The following is an 18540-nucleotide window of genomic DNA, read 5'->3' as shown; positions in this document are numbered from 1 at the left end:
TATGCCAGGAGGCTCTGCGCCTCTGGCAATGGCTGGAACATCAGGGCGTGACTCTGGTGGTTCAACACCTGGCAGGTTCTTTGAACGCCAGGGCGGACGAACTCAGCCGTCGGTGCTCGATGGATCACGAATGGCGTCTGAACTCGGACGTGGCGCAAGGCCTCTTTCTGCGATGGGGAGAGCCTTGGTTAGATCTATTCGCCACCGAAGAGAACGCGCAATGTCATCGGTTCTGCGCGTTGGAATTTCCAAGGCGGCACTCGCTCGGAGACGCTTTTCGTCGCGAGTGGAGCTGCGGTCTGTTGTACGCCTTTCCGCCTATACCTCTTCTGCCCAGAGTGCTGAAGAAGATCAAGCGCGAGCGGGCACAAGTCATCCTTGTGGCTCCGGACTGGGCACGAAGGTACTGGTATCCCGAGCTACTCAGTATGTCAGTCGATCCCCCGGTTCGTCTGCCTCTTCAGGAGGACCTTCTGTCGCAGCAGCAGGGGACGGTCCTCCACCCGAACCTGTCCAGTCTCCGCCTCCATGCATGGAGATTGAGCGGCGACAGTTGAGGCCATTTGACTTGCCTCCTGAAGTTTGCAACATCATTCTGGCAGCCAGGCGTCCCTCCACAAAGACGGTATACGCCTGCAGGTGGAACAGATTTGTGGCATGGTGCACAGCAAAGGCTGTGGATCCTCTCAATGCCCCTCTCTCTGAGATTCTTCTCTTCCTTCTTTCTCTTGCCCAGCAGGGCTCTGCTCTGGGCACTATCAAGGGCTATCTTTCGGCTCTTTCAGCCTTTCTGAGGCTGCCTGACCAACCCTCTTTGTTCAAGTCCCCTATCGTAATTCGATTCCTGAAGGGCATCACTCATACTTTTCCCCCTGTTCCCTTCGTGATGCCTCAGTGGGACTTGAACCTGGTTCTGACATTTCTGATGTGCGCTCCCTTTGAGCCTCTTCACAACTGTCCACTTTGCCTTCTTTCTTTGAAGACTGCCTTCCTGGTAGCCATCACCTCTGCCAGGAGAGTGAGTGAGCTCCAGGCCCTCTCTTGTAAGCCTCCTTTCCTTTCAGTCCATCCGGACAAGGTTGTTTTGAGGACTAGGCCCTCCTTCTTGCCTAAGGTGGTCACGGCCTTCCACATTGGGCAGTCCATCACATTGCCCACCTTCTTTCCGCCTCCGCACCCCTCGAGAGAGGAGGAGAGGCTCCACCGTCTGGACCCAAAACGTGTGCTCTCGTTCTATCTGGATCGCACACGCCAGTTCCGGGTGGATGATCAACTCTTTGTTGGGTACGCGGGCGCTAAGAAAGGGAAAGCGGTGCACAAGAGGACCATTTCTCGATGGATTATCATGTGCATTCAGGCGTGTTACTCCTTGGCTAAGAAGGAACCATCTGTTGGGCTGCGGGCTCATTCCACTCGAGCCACGGCCACTACAACTGCCTTGGGCCGAGGTGTGCCCTTGCAGGACATTTGCCAGGTGGCTACGTGGGCCTCGTTGCACACGTTTGCGAGGCACTACTGCCTGGACAGTCAAGTCCGGAGGGATGGCTACTTCGGCCGTTCCGTTCTCCAGGACTTTCTGGTGTGAATGTTGGTTCGCAGACCCACCACCACGGGGATGGTATTGCTGGGGTATCTATTCTAAGGTAAGGAATCTATCACGAACGTGTCTCTTTCAGATGCACAAGTTACTACTTGTGTAACGATATATCTGTAAGAGACATTAGTTAGTGATAGATTCCTTACCGCCCACCCATCCTCCCCGTTCTGCGAACCAATATCTAGGGTTAAGGTCATTCCCTTTCAGGGCCCTAGTTTCTTGGCACCAGTGTTGGTTTTTGTCATGGCTCTGCGCTTCTGGCGCGGAAAAGCTGTGGCTAAGAACTGACGTCAGCACGCGGAGGCGGAGGCGGCGTCTAAGTACTCCGACGACGTCATCACGGCGCCCACGACGCCGACGACGGACGCGGAGCCGCAGACGACGCCTACCGACGCGCAAGGGTACTGCTACGCAAAACTTTCCGGATCCAGTCTGACGCCTGGGGATATTCTAAGGTAAGGAATCTATCACTAACTAATGTCTCTTACAGATATATCGTTACACAAGTAGTAACTTGTGCGTTGTGTCTGCTCTCTCCGGGGCCTTGGCAATGTCATACCCCGACAGACCTGCCGGAGTTGCTGTTGCATCAGTGTTGTCTGCAGAGCACTTAGTGCCATACTTACATAGGCCTCCAGGAGTCGCTAAAGTGCCAGTCTTTCTGTTGCCTCCAAGACGACAGTCAAAGGCGTACTGCTAGGTACGTAGGAGCTGCTGATGTGCCCAGTGCCCACACGCTCCCCAGCTTCTACGATGCCATACTTAGGTCAATGAATGACAATGGAACTCCGCACAAACTGGATCACACATGGTCAAGTGGAAGCAACCGAAAGGATGAACAGTAGATTTCCAACTTTAAGGGGCGGAGGGAACTCAAAACCATCACAGGATGGCGCATTGTTGGTGAGGTCATCACTGCATTTACACTCCACCCTGCAACATCCTCAACTAGTAATCAGGGGCTATCAGACACTGCTGATTTCGGTATCACACCAGGTTGGGTACTTTTGGTGATAGGGGTTCGATTAGGTGGGGGGAGTAAGGAGTAGTATTGCATCCTCTACCTTCCAAAACTGGCTGGTTCATACTCTGGGCCACTTCAAGAGTGATCAAAAGGTTGGAAAGGGCTCTTCGGCTATCACAGCAGCCAGACACTTTTGATGGCAAACATTATAAACACCAGTCACCTTTGAGAGAGGGTAAAATTAGACCCTGCCACAGTCATCGCCTACCTTCAACTCACTCTCAGAAGGAAATAATCAAAGCCAGACAGACGCAGAATAGGGGTGGGGGGGGGGGGTCATGAGAGGTCAGCGGAAATGATCAGACTATCAACAAAAGCATGAGGTCCTCGCGAACCCTGCTCTTCTAGTGAGACACCCAGACACCAGACCTCAAACTGCGGTTTCCTGCCATCAAAACATGTTTTTAAAAGGGCTCAGGAAGCACTCACGAGAAGCCACGTGCTGGAGTCCTCCCCTCAGCCAGCCAGGAAGCCAGCAGACAGAAGAGGAAATGCCAGAACTGCGCGGGGCGCCACCGGTTGCATGTCAACACTTTGTGCAAAGGGCGAATGTCAACAGCAGGCCCGGTGCACACATTCTGCACTGTCCTCACCAACATCGAGAACATTATAAATAGCGTTCCCGATGCAAGCACCAGAGGCGGATTGGTAATGAGGGCACTCAGGCAATGGACGATGGGCTGGTATCGGAGCTGCAGGTGTAGGATACTTTTTTGGCCAGCCGGGTGGACGATTTGGGCTGTGGTTTTGCTTTTCAGATGTGGCCAGCTTCCCAGTGGGGGCTTGAGCAGCCTTTCTGGGGGTAGATGGGCCTCTATTACCTCCCTTTTTATAAAGGTGGAGGAGGTATCATTCCCAGTATCTTGCTTGGCTGCCCATCAATGTATGGAGAATGAGCAAGGGCAGGGTGCCTTAGCCAACGTGGCCTCACTTATAATCAGGTGTGGGTCACCAGTGTGAACTATTCTGAGTCCTGGCAATATTTGCCTTGAAGTTAAGAAAACATGCCTCTTTTAGAGACCCCCCTTCATAATACTTAAAACACAAGCAGTTTTTTGGTGAAAAATCGCAGTCCGTAAATGTGCCTGTAAGACACTTTGTTATAGGGTGCCTGAGACTATTTTTGATCCCAACCCAACCCTGGCACGTACCCAAGACTGTCCAGTGGATGGGGCAGTAAGACTCGAGGAGTGATGCCTACAAAACCCTCCCCACCCTCTCTGAAAGCGGCACTCTACCCAGATGATTAAGTTACTGCGGATCACCGCACCAAACTAGACCAAGGTCCATGCCAGTGCACATGGGTGCGCAATGGGTTATCAGAGGCTCCAGAGGCAGTGACAGAGGGAGCAAGGATGTTTGAGCTCAAAGCCCTTGTCAGATGAAGGTGCAAGGGCCGACAGTGCCTCTTGGCTGTCCCTATCAATGTAAAAAATTGACCACCACATACCACAGGCTTTCACTGGAAAAAGTGGAAACACCCATTAATGTATAGAAGACTTCTTGGCATCTAGAACTGCAGATAACAAGTCTGCCTCCGCTTTAGATGCAAAGCGCTCTAGAAGGATGGAGACAAGCGGAAACGGCACACAGACATCTTTAGTCTTGTGGCATCGCAGAACTCTCAGGAAAGATTTCTAGGAAGGGCACAAGGGGCGAGAAGGGACATCAACACCCAGAGTCTTGGAGAGCGCCATGGAGCAGCTGGATAAATGGTGCTAGGAACTAAACCCAGATGTAAAAGATATTCTGGTCAGAACGGGCTGCTGTGCAGTTTCCATGTGCTCGCATTGGCTGAGTACTGTTGCCGCCTGCAGTTCCCAAGCACTCCCCTCTGTAGAATACCAACGCTGTCTGCAGTTTCCTCGCACTCCTGCGTTTTCCTAGTGCTCCCCTCTGTAGAGTATCATAGCTGCCTGCAGTTACCTCACGCTCACTGTGCAGTTTCATAGCTGCCTTCAGTTTTCTTGTGCTCACCTCTGTAGAATAGGAGTAGTTTCTGTCCTGTAACTCCAGTTCTGTAGTAGGGGTATCTCTGTTATAGTCATAATCTAGTGAATAGTCCCGCCCAAGTGCGTGGACCCCGGAGCAATCAAAAATAATCTCTTAAACTGTCTTCTGTGCAGTCCTGCATAGACACTTAAGAGAAAATTAAAGACAATAATGCAGCCTATATTCACAAGGCTACACTGTCCAGTACTTAAACTAGAAATGCAAAGGATATTCCACCAATATCACATGTAACACAGTCTGCTAAGTTTCACCCATAGAGAAACTTCCCCTACACAAAATCCTTGGAATGATAGAGAGGAAGGGATGGACAGACAAGCCCCCATAGGCTGCCATTATGTGTCTGGAAAAGGGATACCGTGCCTTTAAGGAACTCTCCAGAGACCCTCGGTATCCCAGGATGCACAGCAATAGTCCTTTTACTTTCAGTTCTTTTTGAAGGTGTATAAAGCAAGGCCTGTAGCATACATTACAGTATAATTTTCTCCACCGGGGAGGAGGGCGGGCGCTTATGACTATAACAGAGATACCCCTACTACAGAACTGGAGTTACAGGTAAGAAACTACTCCTTCTGTAGTAGGGGATCTCTGTGTATAGTCATAATCTAGTGATTAGAATGGCAAGCCCATCCTCACAAACAACCCGGCGGTGGAGGAAAAAGACAACACCACTACTGTGCAAACAGATTTCTCTACGAAGCCTGCACAAACTGAGCATCTGCCCTGGCATCAGAGTCCAGACAGTAATGCTTAGCAAAGGTATGGACCGACTTCCAAGTGGCAGCCCTGCAGATCAACTGCAATGGGAACATTTCGAAGCAAAGCTGTTGTAGCTGCTTTGCCCCTGGTAGAATGAGCCTTAGGCTTACCCCCTAAGGTCTTGTTCGCTTTCTGATAACATAGCTGGATACAGGACACAATCCACCTCGAGATGGACTGTTTAGAAGTAGCCAGACCAGTCCTGACCGACCCATAGTTGACCAACAATTGGTCAGACCTACGAATCTCCTTGGTCTTATCCAGGTAGAAGTTCAACACCCTTCTGACATCCAGGGAATGAAGAGACCGTTCCGCTGGAGTGGAAGGGTTCTGGAAAAACGTTGGTAAAGTTAAAGTCTGATTAACATGAAAATCAGAGATCACCTTAGGAAGGAACTTAGGGTGAGTACGCATCACAACCTTAGCAGCATGAAAAACAGTATAAGGTTCCTGGCAGCACAATGCCTGAATTTCACTCACCCTGCGGGCCGATGTAATGGCCACGAGGAACGCCACCTTCGACGATAGGTGCTGCAATGAAGCCTTATGAATAGGTTCAAAAGGTTCCTTCATCAACCTGTCAGCACCACATTCAGCTCCCACGAAGGCGAGGGAACACCTTCAATTCTTCCAAAAAACCCTTTATCACAGGAATCTGGAAGAAGGATGTTTGCGAAGGGAATTTTCTGTATGCAGTCAATGCAGCGAGGTGAACCGTAATGGAATGGAAATTAAGTCCAGACTGAGCTAGATGCAGAAGGTATGGAAGGAAGACATCCTCCTTGCAGGTCGTCGGATCATAGTTCTTAGACGTGCACCAGATGCAGAATCTCTTCCACTTGTAAGCGTAAGAAGTCCGAGTGGAAGGCCTTTTAGCCTCCTTCAATATGTCCATGCAATCCTCAGGAAGATTCAAGTGGCCATATTGCACCATCTCAGGAGCCATGCCGCCAAACTCAACAATGAGAGGTTGGGGTGCACCATCTGCCCCCGATCTTCGTGAGAAGATCCGGCCGACACGGCAGCCGCCGGTGAGGTAGGAGTGACCGGTGAAGCAGGTCCGTGAACCACCACTGTCTGGGCCATTCCGGAGCGATGAGGATCATTCGCGCCCTGGACTGGGACAGCTTGATGAGCACCGCCGGAATCAGGGAAATGGGTGAAAAAGCGAACAGAAAGCTGTTCGACCAGCTGATCCATAACGCGTTCCCCAGAGTCCCCGGTTGGTAATACCTCGAGGCGAAGTCGCGGCATTTTCTGTTTTCAGCGGTGGCAAACAGATCTACGTCTGGAGTGCCCCACATGGCGAAGATGTTGTCGAGCACCTAGTCGTTTATGACCCACTCGTGGTTTTCTTGGATCAACCTGCTGAGGGCGTCCGCCTGAACATTCTGCATACCTGGCAGATGAGTCGCCGTTATCGTCAATCCTCTGGCTAGCAGCCAGTGCCAGATCGCCTACGCTTCTTGTGACAGGGTGCGCGATCTTGAGCCCCCCTGCTTGTTGAGGTAATACATAGTGGTCGTATTGTCCGTCTGCACAAGCACGGAGTTGGTCTGGAAGGACGGATGAAAGGCCTTCAGTGCCAAGTGAACAGCTCTGAGTTCCAGGAAATTGATGTGATAAGTGGACTCCGCCGAAGACCACGTTCCCTGGGTCTGTAGATGGTCTGAATACACTCCCTATCCCTAGAGAGGCGCATCCGTCACGATAGTCTGAGTGGGAATGTCCTTGTGGAAAGAAACCCCTCTGAGGAGATTCTCCGCTGAGCACCACCATCTCAGGGACTGTCGGGCGTGAAGCGACAACCGGACCCTGTCGTCCCAGCACCCTATCTTCTGGTCCCACTGATCTTCCAAACATTCCTGCAGCGGCCTCATGTGTAGACGCGCATGTGGAGTGAGGAAGATGCAAGAGGCCATCGACCCCAGTAAAGAAGACACCATCCTCACTGTTGTAGATGGAGCAGCCATGAGAGCCTGAGCCTTCCGAAGGATCGATAAGCATCTCTCCTCCGAAGGAGACCCGCTTGCTGACAGCGTATTGATGGAGGCTCCCAAGTACTGGAGGCACTGGACAGGAATCGGGACAGACTTGGACATATTTATGTGCAACCCCAGCTGGTTCAGCAGGACAGCCGTCCTGTTGAAGTGCAATTGTGCTTCCTGGAAGGTGGAGGCCTTGATCAACCAGTCATCCAGGTAAGGGTAGACAAACACCTTGGTCTTGCGCAGGTGATCTGCCACCACATACATGCATTTCGAAAAAGTCCTGGGTGCAGACTTCAGTCCAAAAGGTAGTACGCTGTACCGATAGTGATTGGTGCCGACGAGGAAGCGCAGGAACTTCCGGTGTTTCTGTGCAATGGGCACATGGAAGTACGCATCTTGCAGATCTATCGCGCAAAGCCAGTCTCCCCTCTGTAGCTGAGGATAGATCTGGTGCAAAGACAGCATGCAAAACTTTTCCCTGCGAATCCATTTGTTTGCTTGTCGCAAATCCAGAATTGGCCTGAACTCGTTCTTGTCCTTCTTCTGCACTAGGAAGAAACGTGAGTAAAGACCCTTTCCCCTTTGAGACAAAGGGACGTCTTCTATCGCCCTTTTTCTTAACAGGATATCGGCCTCCGCCTGGAGCTTGCTCAGTTGGAACTGCGAGCAAACCGGTGGAATTGCTGGAGGCGGGCTGGTGAAAAGAAGACTGTATCCATTGCAAACAATATTCAGCATCCACTTGTCCTGAGTAATTGTCCTCCACTCTGCCAGTTAATGTTGGATGCTTCCCCCCACCGGGGCGGGTAACGGATGAGGAGGAAGTAGCACCTCAGGGCCTAGACCCAGCCGGGCCTTTGGGCGTTGAGGAGGACTGCTGACCGCCTCTGCCCCTATGTTGTTCTGGAAAGGCCGCCTCTGGTACTGCTGCTGCTGATGTTGCTGCTGGCCAGTTTGACAACCCTGCCCCCTGCCCTGTGCACCAAAACGCCTCTGGAAGGGGCGGAAAGTCTTCTTCTGCTCCTTCGGCTTCTCTAACCAGACAGCCATCAGGGTTTCAGCCTCCGCCTTCATGCGGGCCATCTCCTCATCAGCGTCTTTTCCAAACAATGTCGCCCCAGAGAACGGCAGGTTGGCTAACCTTTGATGGGCCTCAGGTTTCAGGGACGTCAGGCGCAACCAGGCATGATGTCTCAAATTTATCCCATGGCAGTAGCCACGGGCAGCCAAGAGCGAGGAATCCGCCGCCGCACTGATCCCTTACGACCCGCAGAATCCATCTGCCTACTCTCTTTATCGGGGGTACTGTGGATGATGGAGTAGTAGCGTGTTGTTTCCTGGCTGCCGTGACGATCACCGAATCTGGTACTGGGTCCGATCTGAGAAAGGCCGGATCGGAGTCAGGTGGTCTGTATTTCGTTTGCAGACGTGAGGGGGCGGATCTTGTTGATGCCGGCGTTAGAAACAATTCCATCGCCGGTTCTTCCAGCCCCGGCACCAAGGGCAACAGGGGAAGAGACAGCTGCCGCTTATGTAGGGTCTCGAAGATCACTGACGCAGAAGGTGTGGGCACCGTCAGGGTAATACCCAGCTTCGCCGCTCCTCTCAATAACACTTCCTGAAATGACACAATGTCGCCCACTGGCGACACTCTCGTGTGGGGGGAGTCTGACAGAGTGGGAGAATACTCCCAAGCACTGGACGAATCCGTATGACGGGATCGCGACCTGCCTCTTCTGTGACAACGCCGGGACCGTGTAGATGAACGACGGCCACTCCTCTCCACCCGGATCGCGATCTGGAGAGTGATCTGGGCCTCCGAGGCCTTGGACGCTCCACCGGCCTGGTCGGGAGTGGCAGCTGCGGAGGCAGAGCCGGAGGCAGAGCCGGAGTCTTCGGCTGTGGCGTCCCCTGAGGTGGTGAAGGGAAGCGCTGCATCGAGACAGACCTTGGAGGAGGCCGTGGCGGAAGAGCCGGAGGGCCATGAGGAGATGGTGGAGGCGGAGGAGGAGTAGTCTTTGGAAGAGGAGGAGGAGGAGTCCTCGGAAGTGGTGGAAGAGTGAGGTTCTCCTGCTGCAACGGAGGCGTAGGTGACCTTGGCCGAGGAAGTGAGTAAATTTGAGAGTACTCAGAGTCTGAAGATCTAACCACTCTCTTCTTCTTTGCAGGTCTTCGCGATAAAGTCCTAGAGGCAGACCTTCTACTAGACTAGCGCTGGCGCCGCCGCGACCGGGGGCTCGTAGAAGCAGAGGAACGGCTGACCACCGAGCCCAGGGATGCCGTCCTTGCCCTGGATCGCCTCCTGGAGGTCGACTTCTCTTTTCTGGACGTCGACTTCTTCCTCGACGTCGAAGGCCTTGACGCCGACACCTCCCTCTACGCCGACCTCCTTTTCCTCGACGTATAGTGCTTGCCCCTTGACGTCAAACGCCGAGTAGGCCTCGACGGCGAACGGCGGTGTCGCCTCGACGGCGAGCGCCGGCGCCTGGACCCTTCACGACGTCGATGACTCCTCGACGTTGATGTAGTTCTCGACGGCGACCTCGTCCGAGGTCTCGACGACAGCCCCCAGAGCCCTGGGTCGACAGGGAGCACACGGTGGTCAACCCTCTCGACGCCGACGTCGATGGACTCGAGATCTGTGCCGTTTTCTGGCCTTCCCTTGACTGGGGAGCCCCCCCCAGAGGCCACAGCACGGGCAGAGGACTCGGATCCAGTCCTCCCATGACCAGACCCACCTTGATCCTGAAGTTTCCTCAGCTCCAGGCCTTGGAGCCGGATCCTCTCTCTGTCCCTCAGGGTCCTCTTGGAAAAGGACTGACAGATCTCGCAATCTTCAGGGACATGGGATGAAGGGAGACAGAGGATACACACTCTGTGGACGTCCGATTTGGCCTTCTTCCTGGCACATTCAGGGCACCTGTTGAACAATGCAGCCATTTTCGACAGAAAAATGGCACAAAACTGGCAAAAAAACCCAAGCAAATGGAAGGAGTAGGCAGACGTCGAGTGAAACACTCTAAACACTTTAAAAGTGTCAAAAAATTCGAATTAAACCCAAAAAGGGAGAGCTCAATGCTCCAGAGTCCTGCTAGCAGGAGCCGGAAAAAAGAACTGAAAGTAAAAGGACTATTGCTGTGTATCCTGGGATACCGCGGGTCTCTGAAGAGTTCCTTAAAGGCACGGTATCCCTTTTCCAGAGACATAATGGCAGCCTATGGGGCTTGTCTCCCCATCCCTTCCTCTCGATCATTCCAAGGGTTTTGCGAAGGGGAAGTTTCTCTATGCTGCATTATTGTCTTTAATTTTTTCTTAAGTGTCTATGCAGGACTGCACTGAAGACAGCATAAGAGATTATTTTTGATTGCTCCGGGGTCCACGCACATGGGCAGGACTATTCACTAGATTAGGACTATAACAGAGCTACCCCTACTACAGAACCACAGATCCCTACAGTTTCCTAGACTCACCTCTGTAGAGTACCACAGGTTCCAGCAGTTTTCTAGCGCTTACTTCTGTAGAGTACCATCACGGTCTGCAGTTTCCTCACACTCACCTCTGTAGAGTACCATCACTGCCTGCAGTTTCCTAGTGCTCACCACTGTAGAGTACCGTCGCTACCTGCACTTTCCACCTGATCACCGCTGTTAAGTACCACCGCTGCCTGTGGTTTCTTTGCTTTCAACTCTGTGAGGTAAAATCTCTGCCTGCAGTTTCCTTGTGCTCTTCTCTGTAGAGTACCTTTACTGTCAGCCGTTTCCTGGTGCTCACTTCTGTAGATACCATCGCCGTCTGCTGTTTCCTAGAGCTAACCTCAGTAGAGTATCATCGCTGCCTGCAGTTTCCTAATGCTCACTGTGCAAAGTACCATCACTGCCTGCAGTTTCCTTGTGCTCACCTCTGTAGAGTAACATCACTGCCAACAGTTTCCTCCCGCTCACCTCTGTAGAGTACCATCGCTTTCTGCACTTTCCTCCCACTCACCTCTTTAGAGTACCATTGCTTGCTGCACTTTCCTCCCGCTCACCTCTGGGGAGGACCAGAAGCCTGCAGATACCTTGCGCTCACTTCTGTAGAGTACCATCGCTGCCTGCAAATACCTTGCGCTCACCTCTGTAGAGTACCATCCCAGCCTGCAGATACCTTGCGCTCACCTCTGTAGAGTACCATCACTGTCTGCCGTTTCTTAGCGCTCATCTCTGCAGATTACTATCGCTGCTTGCAGCTCTGCGGCAGGGCTCATGTCGCTCCCTCAAAAGAATTCCTTGCCATGGCAGGCTGAAGCACCAGTTATCTGGGTTGCGAACTCCTTGAAATTTACATGCTCTGGTCAGGTTACATTTTATTTAAACCTTCAAATAAAACAAATGCCCAACCTGATGTACACAACATTTCCCAACCGCCACTGATGTGCATTGTTCCGCTGTGTAGCACCGGCATAAAGAAACAAAAAGGCACAATGGCTTAGCAGTATTATTCCATAGGCAAGTGCAAGTGACACCATGCATGCATTCGCCTACAGAATGACAACCTTTTTTTTGTTATTTATTTACTGATCTAAGATGGCAGGCACCTCTTCCATCTGTAATATTTAATATAAAATGCATTTGAAAGTGCTTTTCATGTAGCGGAGGAGGCTGTTGCAAATGGACTGGCAATGATGCAACAAAGATGAGAGAAAGTGGCTGTGAGGGCTTGACAGCTGTTCAGCAATTTTAAATGAATAAATAAACTGTATTGTATTGTAATCGCATTTATATAGCGCCTACTACCCCTGATGAGGCGTCAAAACGCTTTTTCGGCAAGTAGCACGCTACTCCAGAACCCATAAAGGATTAGTAGTGAATTACTATAGTGAAAAACAAAAGTAATTTGAGTGGTTGATATGATATTCAGTTATTTGGATTGAGAAGGGTAGCGTAGGCACAGAAGGGGGAATAAGGTTTGCATTTATAGAGCGCTTGCTACCCCTGATGAGGTGTTAAGTGCTTTTTCTGAGAGTAGCATGTTACTCTGGAACCCATAAAGGATTAGTGGTGAATTGGTATAGTGAAATATCAAATTAATTTGAGTGGTGGACATGTTAGTCTGTTATTTGGATTGAAAAGGATAGTGGAGGGATGTTTTAGAGCTCATAGCAGTAGACGGAGGCTTGGAATGAGTAAAAGGGAGGTGGCGGGGAAGAGTCGGAGGGAAGGGTTTAGAAAGGCTTGTTTTGAGGGATCGGGATAGTAAAGAGGTATGAGTTGACGCAACGAGGGGTAGAGTAGGGAAGAGCCTAGAAAGGGTTATTTTGGGGATCAAAGTAGTGGTATAGAGTGTATGTCCATCCCTTATGGTATCTAGAAGACGCTTTATACGGGACATATTGAACAACCTGAATATAAGAACATGTCGCCAGGCCGTTATTTTCTGGTTGGGAGGTTCATCTCCGATCCTGACCTGTCGGGGTCTCAAATTTATGATGGAAATTAGAAAGCAGCTACAGGCCTCCCAATGATCATTTTACATATTGCTTTGCCCCTACCCTCTTTGCTAGTGACCCTCAGCCCACTCTACAAATCCTTATCTTGTAAGAGGGGGCGGGTTTCGAGTAGAGCTTTAGTTTTAACTTTTTTTAAATTGTTATTCTCTTGTTTATATAATGTAACCTGGTTAATCTTACCTTTCTTATTGTAAGGATTTTTATTAATTCAACAATAAAAACATATTGTATTGTATTGTAGAGGATATGTAGATAGAGGTATAGGGTGAGAAATAGGGTAGTGCATTGGAAAGAGTAGTAGAAAGAGGTTTGAGTTGAGTCAGAGTTGAGGCAGAGGATATACTGAGAGCAATATAGGGTAAGAAATAGGGTAGGGCATTGGATATGCTGAATTAGAAGAACAATAATAAATATATAGATTCATAACTACATGGAAGGAATATAGATGCATAAAGGAAAGTAGAATATGTAGATTAAAGATGCATTAAATAAACTCTGGCTTTCAAGTGTTGTTGTACATGGAGGGGGCCCCTACGGACTCACTCAGGAGCTCTCAGGCCAGGGTACTGTGCTGAGGAGGCCCCCTGAAACTGCAGGGGCCTTTGTTATGCCACTGCTTCAAATGATACAAGAATATATCACGTCACCTTGAAGTTTCATTCCCATGAAAAAGTACTCTGCCTTGGGCCTCTTGCCTATATATGGTTACAGCTCTCCTTAGTGACTTACAATATGGTTATATACTGTGGGCAGTACAGCATCTCACATCTATTTCTATATTTCTATGCAGTGGGCTCTCTCGGACTTAAACGGTTTCTTCAAACACGAACTGACATCGCATGGTACGCATTGTACTTGGTCCACTACCAGAGTATTGCATGTTGGTGAGGCTCCAACACACTTCGTTGTGTCAATTTTTTAATCATTTATGTGCAATTTAGATGGGCAAAATTTTGCAGGCCACAAAAAAGTACGACAAATAATAGCTATGACTTGACGTCAAGCAACCCATCCAAGCCAACAGCTGTCTCGCCTACTTGCTTCCCTCCCAAGTCTTAGTGCCCCCCCACGCAGTTGGAAGTTACTGTCGCCACTTACGACACTGCTTGTCCAAAGTTGCCGCCTCAGCCGTTTATCGCCATCGCAGAGCCATGACCACCGGATGCATTTCCCGTTGTCGCAGTCAAAACTGTCCATGTCCTGGGACTTACATTGGCAGTACTATGCTGCAGCCCAGAAATGAATCCTCTAACATTTGAAGGCAATCAAAATTGTGGAGGTTAACTATCCGGTGGTGTTAATTATGCGGTGGCCCTGCATTTCCAGAAAGTATATCAGGGTGGCCAAAGCCTACTTAAGTACTGGGTGGCTGATTGTGTGCCCAGACAGATGAGAGGTGTTAACAGAGAAAGGAAGCCCAGGAGTCTTGAGCCAAGGTACAATTTAGAAATGGATTGTAAAGAACCGTTTGGCCTCAATATTGATGAAACGATGCATGTTAGCCTCTAATTCTGTTTTCTGCCAAAGCTGCAATCTCTTTGACTGTCTATTCTATACACAATTTTTTTTTTTTTTATATGTTTTTTCCAGAAACTCAGCCTGGAAGCACTTTGAGAAAAGCTAGGCAGAGTGATTGTCACTGAATAAGGATGTAAGGCACCACCTTTAAGACCTGCATGCCCACTTGGGTATTATTTTTGTGACAGTAAATGACTCAGCATTATGAAAGGTATGTACACTACAATTCACAGTTGAATAGAACTTACCGAACGTATGGAATTGTTTGGATTTAAGACTATGCCCATGGGTTTATCATCTTATCTGGGACAGGCCAACAGGGGCTTTATAGGTTTTGAACTTAGATCCTATGTTTATACATTATACACACTTTTATAGTACCACGAGCACTGCATTTATTTTTGGAATGTAGACGGTCTTACATCTTTTAATATGTATCAATATGAAAGTAGTGTACCTGCCAGGGTGGGGCTGACATCTGACACCCATTGGGCATTATTAGAGTGACATCAATGATTTAGCAGCATGAATTACACATGCATTACGATTTGAAGCTGTATAGAAGTTACAAATGTATGGTATTGTATATGTTTATTTCTTTATCATTCCTCCCGGGACAAGCCCACTGGGACTGGGTAGGATTAAGAGATCTTATGTTTATACTATTTCATAGTACCATGAACGCTGCACCTTGAGTGAACAGCAGGACGATCTTATTTAATTATGTATGTGCTACTATGATGACTGTTCACTTGCCAAGATGGCGCTTACGTTTGACAATCCAGGCTGGTCTGTCTTCTATGTGTTCTTTTTTCACTACCGTTTTAGTGCGTATTGAAGTCACTTTACAAATGGCAGTCAATGTTGTTAACAAGGCGCTGGCTGCCGAAACACGTTGATGTTTTTCCCTCTACTGAGGTTAAAATGAGACTTTTTGCACCTTCATTCCCTGTATATTTATTTGTTCAAAGCGCACCACTGGGCCTCATTTCAACACAAACTTATTTCACAAATGTGTTATAAGTCACTGGTATCAACACCAAGATTTTTCAGAAGGCTTGTGATTTTAGTGAACAATTGCCACAAGCCAGCAAGCAACCCACTCTGAACAGTGTTCCAGCTCCAGTTCAGTTCACCGTCTGCCACTTCTATGGGCAGATCAATACCTTGGCCACAGTCCGACAAAGGCATATCGAAGGGCATGGTCAAGGTTGTGACATTTACGAACAATTGCTGTTACAGAGGAACGCAAAAAATTGAAAAGGCATGTTGTTAGTAATTTCCAGCATTTTGAAAACATGTCTAGAGTTACATTAAAAATCAACCCTGCCTAATATCTGTTGAAGCTAGTAGGTTGCAAACATTTCTCGCTCTAAAAATTGGGTATAGGTGTAAGAATTTTGGGAAGCACTAGTCTAAAGGCTTTCCTAGCCAATTAGCGTTGTCCATTTCTAGGGTTCTAAGCTGCGTTCTCAGTGCTAAGACCATGCAGTAGAGTGATCATGATTGCATCATCTTCTGGTTTGCCTCCACTGCCAACAGTTCATATCTCAGGGAGTTGGCTGTAGCTGCGCTTAATTGCTGAAGCCTAACTGCCGCTGCAATAAGCTGACCTGCAGCCACTATTTTCGAAGCATCCCATGCAATCAGTCGCCCCGACTCGGAGTGTGGTAACGTCCAATGCATGACAACAGATTGTCGAGTACTACAGGGTCATTTAGCCTCCACATAATCTGTTGAGTGGGTAACAGAATATACATAGGTCTACCGGCCAACGCCCTACAGCCATTTCTGACCCTTACATGAGAGCACAACTGAGCCCTGCCTATTCTGCATCTTGTGTGTATATATAAGATTTATATAGTGCATACTTACTACAACCAAAGAGTCCCGGCGCTGAGAGGTGTAGCTGTCAGAGCAGAAACACAAACAGCCTAAAAGAGTCAGAAAACAGCCTATCTGAATAATCAGGTTTAAGTTTTTGAGGTACACCGATTCTGTCTTTAATGGCGGGGAAGGGAGTTCCACAGCTTGGGTGCTAGAAAGTTAAAAGAACTACTCACAGCGGTAACATAAGCCAGCAGAACTCGAAGGGGAGTATGGCTTGATGAGGGGGTGAAGATAACTGGTACCTGCATTAGTAAAAACCCTTTTAGCAACAGCACAGAGCTTTGAAAGAGAGATGTTGCTTCAGAGGGAGCCAGTGCAGTTTACAAAGTGCAGAGCCCATAGAAGCCTTGTCTCAGAAGGTTCAGCAGAAACCGAGCTGTGGAGTTCTCACAAGCTGAAGTCTGATCAGGCGAGATTGAGAAACTCCCACATATAAAATATTGCAGTAGTCAAGTCTGGAAATAACCAGTGTATGGTTTACTGTTTTTCTGGCCAATTCAAGCAGGAAGAAGATGATATCCTTGAGTGATTTTAGCATCCCATAGACATTTGCCCACCAAGTTCGTGACCTGGCTGTCAAACTTTAGATTTCATCAAACCAAATGCCTAGATTTTTAACCCTAGCCTTTGGCGAGGGAAGGGGTCAAAGCGAATCTGGCCACCAGGCAGGGGACTAGATTGCAGGCTGCTTGCCCATGCTAAGGACCTCAGTCTTACCTACATTGAGTTTCAGGCAGTTGAGATCCAGCCACTGGGCAACCTCCGACAGACTGGTCCTCAGTGAAACAGCCACACTGCGGGCGGAGGACCAACCGAAATGCAAGGGAGGGCGGGAGAAGGGAAAGCAAGGAGGGAGCACAGGTCTTTGAGTGGGGGTGTGCAGCAAAAAAGAGAAGAAGAAAGCGTGAACTCTCATACATTGCTAAACAAAAAAGGAGCAAGCATTGCCAAAACCAATAGGTATCATCTTTGGGACCTATTGAATTTGCAATGCTTTTTGTGATTCTGTACAAATAAAAATGTTTTTTTTCCAATGCTGAGCAGCATCAGCCAATAACATGAAAAGTGCAATGATCGAAGTTCTGCAAGCATGTGCATTCATTATGATGTTTGTGTCTGGGTCACCATGCATGCGCACGCCAAAAGAATGGCACGGGCGCCGTTCTTGTTTTATTACCGGTTGATCTATGATCCTAATTAGATTGTAAACAATTTTTCAAAACTTTCAAGTGGTAAGACACTTTTGTTGTAGCACAGCACCGGGCACCTAGCAGTGCCTTCAAAAATACAATTTTAGATTTGTTTTATATTTGCACGCAATTGTTGGGGGAACAAAAGAGAAGTTTGGAGTTGAAGGGGGATAATTCTGGATGGCACAGAAGGCTGGCAGGTTGATGGGGAAGAAGCACATGAGTGACAAAGCACAACAAGGACAGACGAGACGTACTTAGTCGCAGCTGCCAATACACACAGTTAAGGATATCATTCCGGTTAATGTCGGGTCGCACGGTGAAGCCTTCATCGTCAACTTCCACATCAGGGCAGTTCTACAAGAAACAAGGAAAAAAGTCTCAGCGGGTGTCGAGGGTCCAAGGTAAGATGCAGACCGGACCACCAGGCACCCACACCATCCGTGATGTTTCACACTATTTGTCACTTTCTGCCTAGAGGAAACTCACTGGAGGCTGCCTGAGGCTTGTCCAACTACTGCATCGGCACTGCTCTTACACTGGGAAAGCTCTACCTTTCTGTATTCACACATGCCTCTAACATTTCTCACCCTAATGTCAAAGAAGTAAGTAGAGCTGGAAATCTTCTAAAGTGCTTGCCAAACGACGCAGAAGGGTAAACCCTGCCTAATGGTGGCTACACATTCCTAAACTGTGAACAAGTTATAAAACAGAAAAGCCACAACTTGTTAGAGTGAAACAGCTGTTTCCTGATGTACTTTGCATTTGCCAAAGCTTTTAGATTTTGCTAAAATTATATATACTCGATACTTATATGGGCTTGCAGCCAGCCTTCTTCATCTATTGGCCTCTCACTCTGTGATTTACGTTTTCCCTCTGTCCTCTACTACAAAGCATGGGGCTGTGCATCAGCTCACGTCAGTCACTGACTAACAAGAAGCAGATAACAAGCATTTACAATGCAATAGGTCTCGCATTAGGAAAGTTTGAGCTATTGTATTGTAAATTACATTTTTTTACTTATGTGTTGGTTTTGAAAATTGCGAAATTAATAGCTTTGTCATTTACAATGCCAA

The 18540-nt window shown here is 48.8% G+C and overlaps 1 protein-coding gene across 1 annotated transcript in view; it reads right to left on the bottom strand.

The window, feature by feature from the left end:
* Positions 1-18540, bottom strand: part of FCHO1 (FCH and mu domain containing endocytic adaptor 1) — a 275051-nt gene that overhangs the window by 79511 nt on the left and 177000 nt on the right. Inside the window, exon 14 of the mRNA XM_086946797.1 lies at positions 17758-17821. Within this exon, the coding sequence (XP_086802923.1) occupies positions 17758-17821 (64 nt within the window). The remainder of the gene's footprint in view (positions 1-17757; positions 17822-18540) is intronic.

Source organism: Lissotriton vulgaris, chromosome 12, assembly GCF_964263255.1.
Source record: "Lissotriton vulgaris chromosome 12, aLisVul1.2, whole genome shotgun sequence".
NCBI classification, from domain to species: Eukaryota; Metazoa; Chordata; class Amphibia; order Caudata; family Salamandridae; genus Lissotriton; species Lissotriton vulgaris.
Note: the sequence above shows the minus strand (reverse complement) of the source record. Positions and strands in the feature narration are given on the sequence as shown.